The sequence below is a fragment of the Bubalus bubalis genome, chromosome 8, assembly GCF_019923935.1.
Source record: "Bubalus bubalis isolate 160015118507 breed Murrah chromosome 8, NDDB_SH_1, whole genome shotgun sequence".
In the NCBI taxonomy this organism is placed as follows: domain Eukaryota; kingdom Metazoa; phylum Chordata; class Mammalia; order Artiodactyla; family Bovidae; genus Bubalus; species Bubalus bubalis.
In genome coordinates, this window is record NC_059164.1 from 15,503,700 (window position 1) to 15,520,809 (window position 17,110).

Genomic DNA, 17,110 nt, shown 5'->3' on the forward strand with positions numbered 1-17,110 from the left:
AGTAACTTCTTCAGAACTGTCTTACTTAGCATTTCCACCACCACAGTTGACATTGTTCCTCCACCACAGCTTTGACATTGTTCAGTAAAAAAGACTACAGTTTTTATTCTTTTTCCACATAAGAAAATTATTTGCTTCTGAGTACTTGAGAGTGTAGTTCACTTCCTTTCATAGTCTATGTGGAAACATGCTGACCTTATTGAATCACTGAGAGACTGGGAGAATGGTGACTATCGGAGTGGAAGAGATATCCATGGATTTTGAAACGTTCTGCGTGGTGCCACACCTCCACTTTTTGGAGAGAGGGTGTTACATACAACTGGAGTGAGGTCAGGGCGCCTGGCCTGTTTGACTCATCACTGTATCCACAAAGCCAGGCACAGAAAAGGAGGTCAAAAGTATTTGTTAAATGAATGAATACAATCATGAGTTATAAGTAGAGTGCAATATTCATCTTAAGAAGAAAGGTTTTGGGGTTTAGATTTTCCATAGTGAGTAAATATTTTATAATCAAGAGAGAAACTTAAAAGCAGTTACTTGGGAAGTAAAATTGATGTAGAAAAAGAAAAGAGCCATATTTCCAATAAAACTGGCATTTGTTTTTTTCTGTTAATGCATGCAAGTGGTATTCATTAAGCAATGACTGTGTTCAATGCAGTGTGCGAGGGGCTGAGTATATAGTGGTGGAAAAAAAGATACAAGGACAAAGGAAAATCTGCAGTATATGTGTTGAAACATCTTGATCTCTTTTATTTACCCAGATATTTAGTGAATACTGAACATAAGTAACATCTTTTTGTTTTTTTAATTGGGGGTTAATCGAGTTAATTCTGTTGTACAGTGAAGTAAATCAGTTATATATATACATATATCCCTCCCTTTCAGATCTCCCTTCCACCTTAGGTAGTAGCATCTTTGATAGGAAATAAAGGTTGATGTATTTGAGCTTTAGGAAAGAACCACCAAAATGGTTTAGAAATCATCCATGATTACTTCAGTTTTACTGCTTAGGTATGTATGTGATTCAGTGGAAATGTCTGCCGAACTCAATAATTTTTAAAAGTCGATTTATTGATAGGAAGAATTCCAAGATTAATTTTGAAGGAAAGAAGCTTTTGAGAATAGATCCTCTGAGATTTGAAACTAGCTCATTGGAGCTACTTCACTTACAAGTTTCTAAACAGTTCAGCGTTTACTTGAGCAAAGAACTATTGATCCCTGGCCCTGCCACCCCGAGGCTTCTCTCTGCTGAAGTTTTCACCATCGGTGTTAAATAGCATCACCCTCTGAAGAATGGTTTAGAATCACACCCCTGGGGTACCCCTGGCTCCTTTGTTTCCCTCACAGTCTACATGCATTTCCACCAGTTAAGTCCTGTTTCCTCCCCTTCCGCATACATCCAGACTCTAGCCACTTCTCAGTGTGGGCACTGCTAGAATCCTAAGCCACCAATTTCACCTGGACTCTCTGCCTCCATTCTTCCCCCTTAAGTCTGTTCTCTTCACAGCAGACAGAAATTGGATCAGATCACATCACTCCTTGACTTCAAGCCCACTGACCACCCACTGTGTGGACTCAGTTGCTCAGTTGTATCCAACCCTTTGCTAGCCCACAGGTACCTCTGTCCATGAGATTCTCCTGGCAAGAATACTGGAGTGGGCTGCCCTTTCCTACTCCAGAGGATTTTTCCAACCCAGGGATTGAACCCACATCTTTTGCATCTCCTGAATTGGCAGGTGGATTCTTTACCACTGGCACCACCTGGGAAGCCCTAGGAGTTATCATAAATCTATTAATTTAGATTATTTTTGACATTCAGTACATTAGCAGGATGAAGTATTATGATTTCAGTTGGGTTTTTGAAAGATATACATCTGATTAAAATGTAACTATTGTACCTAGCAAGAAATATTCTCATTAGTTTCCTTTTTAATGGCTATACAACAAATGTTGAAATATTATTTATAATGAAAACATATTTGATCAGTTTGTATAGGTTCCCTAGAGCTTAAAAATAACACTCTTAGTTACCAAAATATACGTTGTTTTTCTAAGAACCCTTTGGAGAAGGTATATTTTAGTGTCCCCAAATGAATTTTTCAGTGAATTCAAATAAGCATGTAGATTGAGTACTATTTTCAAGGAATTTGGTTGGACATGGGGCAAACAGGATATAAAGCTATGTAAGACTTCATGATTCTTACTTACATTTTCAGTCTATTCATGAACATCAGACAACTCCACAAGTCATTATAATATAAGGTGGAATAAACACATTTCTTAAACTCCATAATTATAAAGATAACTGAGATTTCAGTGGAGGAAGAAACATCATTAGTGAGAATTAAGAAAGGCTTCAGTATTAGGTGAGCTTTGAACTATGAAAAAAATTTTTTTTTACGATTTATGCAATTTTCTATATTAATACAAATTCCTGTGAAATGAAATTCCTCATTAACATTTTAGACATACAGAAGCAAATCAAGGATTGAAACTACTTTCCACACATGGATCTCAATGACAGATAATAAAAAAAAACGAATGGAACTTGGCCTATGCTATACTGTAGTTTTAATGGCAGTTACAATATTTTGTTAAGTAGTCTGTGTTATTTTCCCTTACACTTTATAGCCCAAGTATACTTCAAAAACTCTCCAAGTACAGCTTTCCCACAGACATCATGGAAATTCTAGATGAAACATATTTGAAAAAAGGAGATCTGGTTTGGGCATCAAATAAGCTACATTTTACAAAGTTGGAGTAGGACTTATTTTAATGCACAGAAGACTCTATGAAAAGCAGCATGTTTATTTGTATTAAATAATATGTGGGATTTTTTACTTCATGAAACTGAAAATAATGCAGCATTCATTCCAGGAAATCATACTTTCTCAAGTATGTTTGTCTCTTCTTTACCCCGTCCCTGTAAATATTTTAGGTTTCTCTTAATTATGACTTTATTTACTACTGTTTGTACTTTGGCTTTCCCTGAATGTAATCCTAAAGTATCGTTCCCTAAAATAGGGTAACTTAAGGAGACAGTGAACTATCTAGTTATCAAATGTGGTTTCTCCCAGGTTGTGCTTTTGTCTGTGTATTAATTTCCGTTAGTAACTCTTTACAGAATTCACATGTTTTTTGTTTGTAGCATATAAGCTCCTGTAAACTTGTATTTGAGCTTATTAAAATCAAGTCATTAGACTGTAGTACTTGAGGAAAAAGTGATAATTTGGAACTAATTATCCAGTTGGAAGTTGATCTGCCTCCTTCTGCTCCTTCTCTTTTTTGTGGCTGCCTCTCTGGGTACATTTTGGTGGTGAGTTGTAATGACATTAAAACAACTTCCTGTTTTGTGCCGCTGTAGGAGCCAGGGTATTTACAGCTCAGGGGGATAAACCCACAGATTAATGGGGGAACTGGTTTTGAATTTTTGTCATGATTCATCTCTGCAAGGAATTAACAATATAAGTAAGTAATTAATCATTCTTTTCTAATCTTCAGTTGTGGAAAGTGTTTCATATTGTGAAAACTAGAACGATATTACTGATTTACTACTGATTGTTTTTTGGTCAGTAGGTATATTCTGAGACCTGTGAATATAGAAATATCAGTTTTTTAAATAGAATTGCATCAATTTTGGTGACTATTAATTTTAATCAGTTTTAGCAGATACTTTTAGATTGCGTTTGTTGAACTTAAATTTATTTGTACTACAAAAATTATTTTTTAATTTGCCTTTTTTATCCTCTTTATTTTATTGAAGTACATTTGACATACAATAGTATATTAGTTTCATGTGTACAACATAGTGCTTCAACATTTGTACACATTGCAAAATGATCAGCTCAATAAGTCCAGTTACCATCTGCCACTATACAAAGTTAGTACAATATTATTGCCTGTACTCCCCATGCTGTACCTTACATCCTCATGACTTATAACTGAAAGTCTGTATTTCTATAACTGCAATTTGCATTTCGTTTTGGTCTCCAAGACTGAGGAATATGTTTATTTATTTAGTTCACTAACCTAAAGATAACAAAATACAAAACAAGCCAATAAAAAAGTCCCCACAAAACCACAGTTCCATTTGTGTGTTTGTCTTGAGCGACAACTAATTCATATATACATATGGAGACACATATAAAATAATAACTAACAGATGGTATAGCTGCAAAGTAGGATTTATAAAGATTATTATCAGCTGGTGGTACTGAGATACTGTGGTTAAACTGACAGAAGACACAAAAATTGCTTATAATAATAAACTGTGACACTAATATCCCCCCAACTTCTGTTAACCAAAGTACCTTACCGCATATTTAATACAAACTTTTTAATGAAGACCTAAAATAATCGTACAGCCAGTTTGTACTAGGGAATTTAATAGACAGCAGTTGTAAAAACAGTAAGATTAGTAAGAACAACAACAAAACATTTGCTAAGATCGTTAAGTGCCAAATAGTAGAATCCCCAGAGAGTGAGGTAAGGATTTGGGGGACTCTGTTTGTTCATGTCATTTGAACTACACATCTCAGTCTAGTGCAGTGGGCCCAGTTTTTGTATTTTCTTACTTGCATTTTTCTGGATTGTTGAGTTACATGTGAAATTCGTAGTTCAGTAATTTAGGGAACAAAAGTTGATCTTTTGAAAAAGGCATAGAATGGACATGTATTAATGAAATGTTCACTCTTTTTTTAAAGTGTTTGTATATTTTGCTTTATGTCTTTTGACAGAGCTATAGGCCTTCAGATTCTGTAGGGATGAATTTTCTTGTTCTTTTATTTTTTTTAGATAGTCATTAAAATGAATGAAAATATCCTTGAAGTTTGTAAATTCCGTATGATGTAGACTTTGGTTACCACTCCTTAAAAAGTGGTATAAGATTATCTAATTAAAGACTGAATTCTGTGTAGAAAAAAATTAAGACTGGGTACTACAGAAAAAAGGAAACTTGAGTGATTCTCAGGAATAGCAAATATTCATCCCCTGGTTATCACAATTTTGATTTTAAGATTTTTTAAGTATAAAATTGATACATGTTAATAAGTTCATAAATTTACATTATGGTGGTTATAATGATGATTATGAAACTATTCTCACAAGATATTCATAATCCAAATACAGGTACAGTGGAAATCGCTATTGAAGGCAGTTTAAATTGGTACACCCATTTTTGAAAGCATTTTGGCAATAAGTATCAAGAACCATAAAGACATTAACATACTTTGACAGTAATTCCACTTTTAGGATTCTAAGAAAATACTCTTAAATCCGCAAGAGGTTGTATGTGCAGAAAGATGGCAGTCCACTTAATGGAATATTTTTTAGTTTTCAATAAAATATAAAGACTCTTGGTTTCATAATTTCAGTTAGAAAATTTGAGGTGCAAAATTATATTTAAAACTGTGCAGAAAAAGATGATGTAATGCATAAAAACATTAAGAGTAATTGCCTTGGGAATGTTAGATGAATGGGTTAAAGCACACTCTCCAGTGTTCACATTTTCCTGTTTGTCTGTGAATATATCTTAATTGTAAATGATAGTAGGTTTAATGGTGAGGATTTTGCCTAACAGAAGAACTTTTTTGGATGGGAGCTGAGGCTACGGAGCAGTCTACTGAGGATGATCTTTGGGAAATATGCAGGCACTTTCCTACCTTGGCTTATTTATGATCTCTTAGTTATTTGATCACAGAGCATTACATCTGATCGCGGCTTGTCAAAACACCTGTCCTCTCACCTAGGGGTCTTTCCAGCAGGGAGAAGAGTGAGTGACTGAAAGGTTATTTTTCACCTATCATTGATAATCACAGGGCCCAGACTTTTCTCGCTGATCTACTTGACTGTCTATTTCATTGTATTGGTTTTAAAGTCATATTCCTCCCTCTTAGAGATTGTGGGTTACTGGCCTGAACACGTATTTACCTACAGACCTTGTTTTTTCCTCTGTATCTATGAATCTGAGACTCTTAGTTTGAAGATATTAATTTCTCCTTTTATAACAGTTTCTGGGAATATAATTTTATCCAGGATGAGTGAAAGGATCTTTGTGTTTTGTTTTCCTTATATAGAACTATTTCAAATTTTTGATTTACTGAGAAATGAAGCACAGTTGGATTACTGCAGTGCTTATGTCATTTAAATGGTAAATTTAATTCTTTGATGTGTTTATCCTCCTATGCAAGATACCTTTTGGGAAAAGATTTTGTAGCGCGCATCTCTCCAATCTTTGTTTTCACTTGAATTAGTGGGCCATATAATACAGTAGAAAGTACATTTTTTACTGGATTCCTCTGCTCACCAAGTGTTTGATCTTGGACAAGTTGCTAAGCTTCTCTTCAACTTCAATTCTTAGTCAATGAAGTCGAGGGATTAGATGCAGTGTCTGAGATCTTTTCCTCCCCAGAAGTCCTGGCTCTTTACCTCTTTGGAAAGTGAACTGGAATTTTGCCACCAAATGCCAACCTTTATACTGCTTCTTTGATTGGAGGGTGGAGGAAGGGGGATGGCGGGAAACCTGCTGCATAATGAAGATTTTAGGTATTGATTAATCAGGCTTTTGTGCTGGCTAGGAAGGAATTACCCTTGCAGGTAAATTGTCAGACTGCTAAAACCATTTCCAAGATCCTTGCTCTTGCTTGCAGAGTGTGTTTGGGAAAATGATAAATTTGGCCACTGGTAAAGAACAATTAAAATACCTCATGATTATGTCTTTAAAACTATAAACTTTGTACTTTTATATTTGCCAGATTAGCATGGGTTGTTGATTGCTCGAAACACTGGCAAGATGAATTAGCTTGAGGCGTGCTCCTCAGAGTTTGTGAAGATCTTTTCCATCACTTCAGGCTTGTTTGTTTTTGTTACCACTACATCTCAGTCCTAGTTCAGTTTTGCTGGAAAAAATTCGAATAGAGAGGTCATAATTCTGATACTTTCTGGCTTCCGTTGGGTTAACAAGCACTGAAACATTATGTTCATTCATCCTGGCCAGAAAAGGCCAAACTATGTGAGGTGTGTGAGAGGTGCCCCGCTTCCATCCAAAATGCACATATGGTGTGGGTAAGCCGGCAATGGGACTTTTACGCAGTGTCTCAGCTCATGTACACAGTCTGTTGCTCAGCACCAGTTACTCCTTGCCAGAAACCTGCTAACCTGCTGCTTTTGTAGCTCCACTTGATGAAGCTAAGGTAAGCTTAAAGTGACCACAACGCCATTTGTTCAACTTGAGCAGTCTTAGTTTGTTAAACGTTATGTAACTGTAACCACCTGCCTCCTCTGTTGATTCTTCACAATTGATTGCAATTAGAACCAAAGAACCGGAACCTGTAATTGCATTGCACAGAGCTACATCAGATCCAATATGTGTCTTTATTGAGTATGTTTCAAAGGAGGAACTGAAATGTGGAAATGCTGGCTTTTTGCTGAGAAAACCAGATTTGCTATCTCCAGTTGAGGAATTATTTTCAAAACCAGAGAGGCTATTCTGTGTATCTGTTGGTAGTCATTTGGTAGTCATTTTTCCAGTTTTCACTTTTGTAGTTTTAAAAAACCACAGAATCAGCAGGGTGGGAGGTCCATGTTGGGAGAACAACTGTTCCCTATTTCCCAGAGCCATCTTTTTTTCTAATCCCCTGTTTTTTTAATTAGTAACAAATGGTCCTTATTTTTTCTCCTTTGGCTCCAGTTACAGTCGTACCTGGTCACTCTATAGGGAGTTCAGATTAAAGCACAGCCCTATTTATGTTGTCTGCACACACAACTAGAGATTCTTTTTCAGAAGGATAAATTTCACCTGACTCTATGCAGTGAAAAACTGGCCTGCAGGTATGTACTTGGCCTAATTGGCATTTTCTGAATATTCCACTTTGTACCTTACTGAGGATTCTTGTGAATATGCTTATGAGAGTGCACCAACATGAATACATAGGGGAAGAAAAATCACACCTTAGCTAAGCTCAGCTAAGTTTACATAGGTTTTACATTTTTTTCCCAGACCTAACAGGCCCCATTTCTTACTGTATATCAGGTTTTTTAAAAAAATGAACTCCTATGTTCATCCTGTCTTATTAAATAATTGGTATTAATTTCTACCTGTTCAAGGACTGTTTAATATCCACTTTTGGAATGTCATATTGTTAAGTACATGCCTTTCACACATTACCTTTTAAATTAGTTAAGAAATCATTATGGGTTTGAATTCCTAAATTTTCTCTAATACTAGTTATGTAATAGAAAGTGTGTGGACTAGAGCCTCCTAATGTAAAAGCAAAAGGCCATAATTTTTTTTTAGGGAAATGCAACCCAAATTTTCTCTGCCTTTTTGTGCCTTTTTGTTCTTGGAGAAGGAGAAAAGATTGGCATATAAATACTATACCTAAGAGCCCAGTGCCAGTGGACGAGTACAATTTACATAATAATAAAATGCCCCTGAAAACTTTCTCAGAACTTCTGAACTGAAAAGAATCAGTAAACTGTTGCATAATCCTACTTCTTAAGTTGGTTTCGGTTGGAGAATAATTTGAAGAACATGCTGTCTCTTTGTTCACGTAGATATTCCGGGATTTATTACTAGATCAAGCTGGCCCATTGGAGAGCTGTGTATTCCTATCTCATTGCTTCAGCGCAGCACAGATTGCCTTCCCTGAGCTGTTTTTCAGCTTGATTGAATAACTCTGTGAGAAACTGTTGTGTGGAATACACTGTGACATTTATTATGGAGGAATTACTGAGACATTGTCTGCTCTCTTCTATAGTTGCCCCTGTGTGAAGTCCCACTTAGGTCTTCTGATTTCTTACTGCTTTTATGCTAACAGAAAATATTTTGTTTCTCCTGAGGTGGTAATACTCTTTCTCATGGCCACTGTGAATTTGGTACCTAGTCACTTTTTTTTCCATTGTGCTTTGGCAGGAGGTAGCTCAGACCTAAATTTGCAGCTCAGTTTTAGTTATTATTTAGAACTGTATACAATATACATCAGCTTTCTTTTTCTTCTTCTTATCTCATGCTCCTGTATTTTTCCTGGTTATGATTTTTAAATTTATTGTGAGTCTTCTATTGGCTGCTTCAAGTTCATTGTAAAGAGGAAAGAGTTAACATATGCATTTATCTGTATATTTATGTATTAGTTATATAAACAAGTATATATTTAAATTGTGCTTTTTAATAGGTTATAAGAGATACAAGTTACAAGATATATGTATGTGTGTGTATGTATGTGTGTATATATATATAAAAAATATATGTGACCCCATGGACTGTAGCCTGCCAGCCTCCTCTGTCCATGCAATTCTCCAGGCAAGAACACTTGAGAGGGTTGCCATTCCCTTCTCCAGGGGATCTTCCAGACCCAGGGATCGAACCTGGGTTCCCTATATTGCAGGCAGATTCTTTACCATCTGAGACACCAGGGAAGTGCAAGATACATACACAATTCCCAATTTTAATTCTCTCACTCTTCTTTTTAAAAATTATATGTGACAAAAAGCATGAGCTTTTTAAACTGTGAGAATGTGTGTGACACTGGGCACCTTGCTTTCTCTCTGCCATGCCTCAGGCTCATATTCTGATTTCCAGTTTAACATGATTTCTTCAGGTCCTTGTTGACTGGAGATGATCAGCTCTGTCCAGCTGCAGTCAGGCCGTGTGCCTTAGGCACACGCTACCCTCAGCCCTGCACATTTACCACTCCGAGGTCTCCTACTTCACACACTGTTTTTTCATGCTCTAGATACGCTCTAGGTGGTTTCCCTATGGAATCTGAGGTATCAGGAGGAGGACCTAGAGAGACACTGTCTTGGGAGCCATGGTTCACAGAAGCCCTGCAGTAGCTTCAGTAGCTGCCAGGGTGTTGAACTTCATCCTCAGACAGACATGGAGCTCCAATCCTGGCTCTCCATGTAGCACTATGGTACCTCTGATAAAGTACTTAGGCTTTCAAAACTTTAAGTGCCTTTGCTGTAACATGATGATACTGTTTACTTTGCAGCATGTCTGTATACACAGTATCTGACATACCAGATACTCAATAAGAGTTTCTTTTTAAATTGGACGAAAATCATGGTTGATGATTCCCACTCACACCCAAGTGGGATTGAAGGGATTGAATCGGTTAGGAATTGGGCTCAGAAAAGAGTCACAGAGACATGGAAGGTAGTGGCTTAAATTTAGGATTTTATTTTTCCCATGTGATGGGAAGACTGGTGGAAGGTGGTGGGAGCATTGTTTCAGGAGCTCAAGTATGGCCAGGCTGATGTTTTATGAGTCTTGGTCTTTTCCTCATAGTTGCAACATAGCTACTGCAACTCCAGCCATCATACCTCACTTCCAGGAAGTTGGAAAAAGGAAGATAGCTGAGGGAGAATAAGAATACCTATGTCCAGAAACTTTCCAAATAGTCTCTAACAGGGTTTTACTGGCTCTGTTGTGTCACACACTAGGCTATCGCTGGTGGCAGGGGACCCTGGGGGATGTTTTTTGTTTAGTACCCTCAGCAAAATCAGGGTCCAGTAATAAGGAAGAAAGGGAAGATGAATACTGGATAGGCTGCAAGCAGTCTTTGATACAGATACCATCCTGCTTCGATTTTAGAAGCTTCATTTTCCCAACAATAGACGTGGAGAAATAGAGGGAAACACCCATTGGTGATAATAGGATCTGTTTGGAGGCAGAAAGACTTTGAGTAGTCCAAGAGGGGTGGAAAAATAAGGATTTACTTATTATTTTTTGAACCTATAGTAAGTTAGTGGTACTGGTAGGAAATTTACATATATCACCTCATTAACTTTAAACAGTGAGATAGGCTGTACTATCTAGATTTTATAGATCAAGTAACCAAGGCTCAAGAACATCAATTTCCCAAAGTCATGTCACCAGTGACAGTAATGGAGCTGGAATTCAGACTTGCACCCAAATGACCATGAAACCTTTGCTGTGCACTGTATTGCTTTCCTGCGTAACTCGGGAGAAACTGTTATTGCACATTGCTCTTATTTTCTGTAGTGCCTTATACTCCTGGGGCCCATAGTAACTATATTTTAACCTAATCATTTGTGAACAGAATTAAAATGAGCACCATAAAAAGGATCTCTGCTGAAGGTTGTCCAGACCAGGCAGGGAGGAACAGGTGGTGGCGCTTCCCTCTCAGAGGGGCTGGCGGCCATCCCTGGATTTCTGCCTCTGGAGTCAGGAGCACATTCTTCAGGACAGAGAGTGAGACAGAGCAGCAGTAACCAATATCAAGAGGTCAGAATCCAAAATTAAAAGCTGACAGAAGGCTTGGCTTGAAGATGGATATCTTCTTAAGTCAGAAGCCAGGGCATCATCTTTGCTTTCTTCCCTCTTACCACGCTCCACCCAGCTGATCACCAGGTCACTGTGTTTTTGCCTCACTTATCTGTCCTGTCCTCTCTCTCCCCACTCCACCTGCAGCGGTCCCATGAGCGGTCCACTTACGTGGACTATTGCAGAGTTTCTGAAAGAGCCTTCTGTGCCCTAGTCTTACGTTCATTCAGCCCATTCACCACAGATCTGAGCATGTACTTGCCTTATTTGATCACATCTGGGGCTCTTCGCTTCTTGCAGGATAAAATCCAGTAACTTTTGTCTGTTGTGCGTGTCTCTTCATGATCTGGCCCTGCCACGTGTGTAAACCTCCGGGTCTGTCCTGTGTCACTATACAGAGTTTCTGACCATGCTGTGAACATCTTCCTTTCTCCTGGAGTTTATACGTGCAATTCTCTTTTTTCCTGGAGTGCTTTCTTTCCACTTTTAAAAAATCGTTTCAACTTTTTATTTTGGAGTATAGCTGATTAACAGTGCTGTGATGGTTTTGAGTGGACAGCAGCGGGACTCTGGAATGCTTTCTTTATCCCTTCCCGCTTTTGAACAGTTTGAGTGTTGCCATTCACCCTTCAAACGCCTGCTCGAATATTTGGCCTCTTGGGTGCCAACTTTGTCTCCCTTGCTTGTTGTTGCTGTTCTTCAGTCACCAACTCGTGTCTGATTCTTCACAACCCCATAGAGTGCAGCATGCCGAGCCTCCCTGTCCCTCACCGTCTCCCAGAGTTTGCCCAAGTTCACGTGCATTGCATTGGTGATGCATCCAGCCATCCCATCCTCTGTCACCCTCTTCTTAGGCAGCATAAAGACCTCTCTTCTGCTCCCTCAGCACCGTCCATGCCAGTGTTCTGGCTCCCTGTATCATGACCAGAAACGTCTTGACTGGGGGGATCCTGGCTGATTCTGTATTGCGTTCTCTGTGCCTGGCGTTGTGCATGGCATGTGTCAGGGCATCGTGCATGGCATGTGTCAGGCACTCAGTAAATGTATAATGTTAGTTGCTTGCAGGAATGAGTGCTTGGATTAGACCAAAGGCAGAATAACTTGTTCACCTTATTACCTAAGGACTGGAACAGCCTAACTTTGGACAAAGTCCTTATTTTTTCAGTGCTGGATTAATGGGAGTATATGTGTAAAAGTATTCCATCTCTCCAAATTGTATTATTTACATCAGGTTCTGCCACAGTTTCTGTTAGTTTTTCAGGTTGTCTTAATCAGTCCCATTAGGCCAGCTCAGCAGTGCTTCTGATTCCCAGATCCTGAAGAGGATATTAGTTCTGTTATGTTTTAATGTCTTTCCCCAAAACTCAGTTGTGTTTGGGATGTTTCTCCTTTGTATTGGCTGTTTCAGCATCCATTCCTGACTGAAGACACATTTTAAATGGTACTTTTAAAATGATTTTTAAAATATTTGGCAAAACTAATACAATTATATGAAGTTTAAAAATAAAATAAAATTTAAAAAAAAAGAAAAAAAAATTAATAGGATAAAGCTTTATCCCTGTCCATATTTGGGCTTTTAACTTTTTATAATGAACTTAATATTTATTTCAAACAGGATGAAAGTTTAATTCCTCATATGTGATTACTATGGATAAACACCAAATTACCTATGTAAAATTGGTAATAAATATCCAAAATACAAAAAAAAAAAATTTTTTTTAAATAGTGACTCCTAAGTGGTTTTTTGGTATGTATGTTGCCTTCTTTAGCCATTTAAAATAGTACAGGACCTTCCTTCACAAGAATTAAGAAGTTGGCAAAATGAGTAAGTGATAAGCATCTGAAATTTTTCTTCAAACTGTGGGTATTATTGCTAGTCCTTAAAATGTTAATTCCTAGTTTGTAATATTATCTATCAAATACTGTTAACATTCAAAAATTCCTTACATTGTGCTATATCTGACAAGTTGCAAATAGTAACTGAAAGAATCTGAGATTGTTAAAAGCTGCGATCTTCTCTGTCTTATTTATTATTGCTGTTGTTATTCAGTCACTCAGTCGTGTCCACCTCTTTGCAACCCCATGGCCTGCAGCACACCAGGCTTCCCTGTCCTTCACTGTCTCCCAGGGCTTGCTCAAACTCATGTCCTTGTGTCAGTGATGCCATCCAACCATCTCATCCTCTGTCGTCCCCCTTTTCTTCCTGCCTTCAATCTTTGCCAGCATCAGAGTCTTTTCCAATGAGTTGGCTTTTTGCATCAGGTGGCCGAAGAATTGGAGCTTCACCTTCAGCATCAGTCCTTCCAATGCATATTCAGGGTTGATTTCCTTTAGGATTGACTGGTTTGATTTCCTTGCAGTCCAAGGGACTCTTGAGAGTCTTCTCCAGCACCACAGTTTGAAAGCATTAATTCTTTGGCACTCAGTCTTCTTTATGGTCCAGCTTTCATATCCATATGTGGGACTACTGGAAAAACCATAGCTTTGACTAGACAGACCTTTGTCGGCAAAGTGATGTCTGCTTTTTAATATGCTGTCTATTTTTTCATAGCTTTTCTTCCAAGGAGCAAGTGTCTTTTAATTGCATGGCTGCAGTCACCATTCTCAGTGATTTTGGAGCCCAAAAGAAGAAAACCTGTCACACAGGTTTTAAAAACACAAGTAAAGAAGTGTACCTGATTAAACTTAAAAGCTTATGCACAGCAAAGGAAACTATGAGTACAGTGATAAGACAACCCTCAGAATGGGAGAAAATAATAGCAAATGAAACAACTGACAAAGGATTAATTTCTAAAATATACAAGCAGCTCATAAAATTCAACACCAGAAAAACAAATAACCCGATCAAAAAGTGGGCAAAAGACCTAAACAGACATTTCTCCAAAGAAGACATACAGATGGCTAACAAACACATGAAAAGATGCTCCACATTGCTCATTAGTAGAGAAACGCAAATCAAAACCACAATGAGATATCACCTCACACCAGTCAGAATGGCCCTCATCAAAAGTCTACAAACGGTAAATGCTGGAGAGGGTATGGAGAAAATGGAACACTTTTGCACTGTTAGTGGGAATGTAAATTGATGTGGCCACTATGGAGAACGGTATGAAGAGTCCTTAAAAACCTAGGAATAAAACCACCATATGACCCAGCAGTCCCACTCCTAGGCATATACCCTGAGAAAACCAAAATTGAAAGAGACACATGTATCCCATTGTTCATTGCAGCACTATTTACAATAGTTAGAACATGGAAGCACCTCAATGTCTATCAACAGGTAAGTCTATCAACAGATGAATGGATAAAGAAGTTGTGGTATATATACACAATGAAATATTACTCAGCCACAAAAAGGAACACATTTGAGTCAGTTCTAATGAGGTGGATGAACCCTGAACCTGTTGTACAGAGTGAAGTGAGTCAGAAAGAGAAAGATAAATACCATATTCTAACACATATATATGGTATCGGGTAAAATGGTACTGAAGAATTTACTTACAGGGCAGCAGTGGAGAACCAGAGAATAGACTTATGGACATGGGGAGAGGGGAGGAGAGGTAAGATGTATGGAAAGAGTAATATGTAAAATAGCCAGCGGGAATTTGCTGTATGGCTCAGGAAACTCAGGGGCTCTGTATCAACCTAGAGGGTTGTATGGCTCAAGAAACTCAAACAGGAGCTCTGTATCAAGCTAGAAGGAGATGGGAGAGAGTTTCAAAAGGGAGGGGATACATGTATACCTATGGCTGATTCATGTTGAGGTTTGACAGAAAACAGCAAAATTCTGTAAAGCAATTATCCTTCAATAAAAAGTAAATCAGTTTAAAAAAGTGAAAGAAGAAAAGTATAAACTGTCATTCATTGTTTAAATTAAGATATTAATTATGTTGCATCTTGAATATTCATTTTTGAGGACTAAATACTGGTACCTCTCTGTCGCTTATTTTTCTACTAACGATCAACCCTGACTCAGCTCTTGAAAATGGCTTGTTGAGTTTCAGTTTTGCATGCAAGCCCTTAAGCGGTCCTTTGTAGTTTCACAAGAGCTCAAATGCTTGTTAGTCTGGAATTTAGTGTACTTTAGTACTTATTTGTTTTCAGTTTTTCTTTTCTTGATTTTTTGGAACTCTTTTCATGAGGAAACTCCATGGTTCTTAACAGTTAGTCATAAACCAGTTAGGAATTATATAATTTACCTTTTTGGAACACTATTCAAGCAGCAGATGTAAAGATGGCAAAGTCTCACTTCATCTTTGGTGATGTGGCTGATCCTCAGAGAAAAACCAGACTCCTGAAGTTTGTGGCAGAAATAGAAATGTGGCCAGAGAAAGCGAGTAGTTTAAGAAATACTTGTTTTTAATAAAAATTAAGCATAGCCTCTTAGACTACAATCCCTGTTTCTAGTGGTATAGCTTTTTTGTGTTTTTACTGTGTTCATTAACACAAAGGATAAGTAAGCTCACTAGTGGCTAGAGATTTGACTTGCAGGAAAACATTAGGTAGTAATTAAGAACACAGCCTTTTTCCCCTCCAAAGTTGTGAAATTTTAACTGCGCTGCCATACGTGGTCTCTACTTGCCACATGTAGCTGTTGAGCACTTGAAATGTGACTCGTAGTCTGAGATGCGCGGTAAGTGTAAAATACAAACTGGGTTTCAGAAACATGATACGAAGGAAAGATTGTTAAATATTTTGATGATATTTTATGTGGATTTCAGGTTCCCATGATAACATTCTGGATATATTGCATTGGGGGGAAAAAGTATTAAAAGGAATTTCACCTGTTTCTTTTAACTTTGTTACTGTGGCTACTAGAAAAGTTTAGAATACAAATGTGGTTTGCCTTATAGTTTTACTGGACAGTGCCAGTCTAATAGACTAAAAAAGTCTTAGTCTGTGTAGTAAATATTAATTATTAGTATGTTTAGCTCAGTTTTCAACCTCTTGAATAGTCAGTGCTTTTGGAAGTCTGGGAAGCCCGATCATTTCTTTTGCTTTTTTCAAGGGCTGCACATTGAAGCCACTGTTCTTTGCAGTTGCCAACCCTGGTTCAGTTGACTGATACCAATTGGTAGATAGTTCTAGAAGGAATAAGTGCTGCTTTGTGTCCAAATGAATGAACTGCACCTACTGTTTCTCTGCTTTACACCTTTTCCCCTGATGACTTTTACATGGTTTTTCCTAACGGACTGATATTTATAGTAACATAGATCTAAATTCATGCAGGTTTTCAAAGACCCAGTTCATATTATCACCTTATACCATAATTTACAATATGTCATAAATCATCACACCTCATCATCTTATTTACAGCCTTTGAATAATATTGTCACTTATTATCATGTTATTATTGATCAAAAATATTTATAACAACAAATGAGATTTTGTGATCACTCTTTTGTAAGAAACCAGTTGAAGCAGAACCTACATGTTGCAGGATCTGGGAAGCAAACATTTATGAATAATCAGCCTTTTTCCTTTGTGCAAAAAAAAAAAAAATCATAAAAAATCTGTATGCATTTTATTTTAAATTCTCTAATTTATGAACTGTTTGATACTAACCTGAAGGGTTTCGGAGCACTGAGATTAGTAGAGTGAAGTCACATTATGTTAGGCAGGAAGCAGCAGTTGGATAGATGTTGATAATAATAAAACCTGTAAAGGTCATTCTGTGAAAATAAATGTAATACTTAAATTACTCAGTCATTTACTTTCTCTCAAAAAGTAATAAGTTAATCTTGTTCCCCCAAAAAACCTCTGAGACTGGTAGTTTTCTTTTCAATTCCTTTCATCTTAGGCCATCTTTTGTATATCATGCAAAAG

The 17,110-nt window shown here is 37.5% G+C and overlaps 1 protein-coding gene across 3 annotated transcripts in view; it reads left to right on the top strand.

Moving 5' to 3' along the window:
- The window catches only part of UMAD1 (UBAP1-MVB12-associated (UMA) domain containing 1), a 295,711-nt gene that overhangs the window by 181,948 nt on the left and 96,653 nt on the right, over nt 1–17,110 (top strand). The window contains exon 4 of one of the 3 annotated variants that reach the window (XM_044946492.2): nt 7,688–9,251. The exons of the other annotated variants lie outside the window; for them this stretch is intronic. Coding sequence (XP_044802427.2) covers nt 7,688–7,714 — 27 coding nt within the window. The 3' untranslated portion in view covers nt 7,715–9,251. Of the gene's footprint in view, nt 1–7,687; nt 9,252–17,110 lie in introns of those variants that run through there. 3 annotated transcript variants of the gene reach the window in all.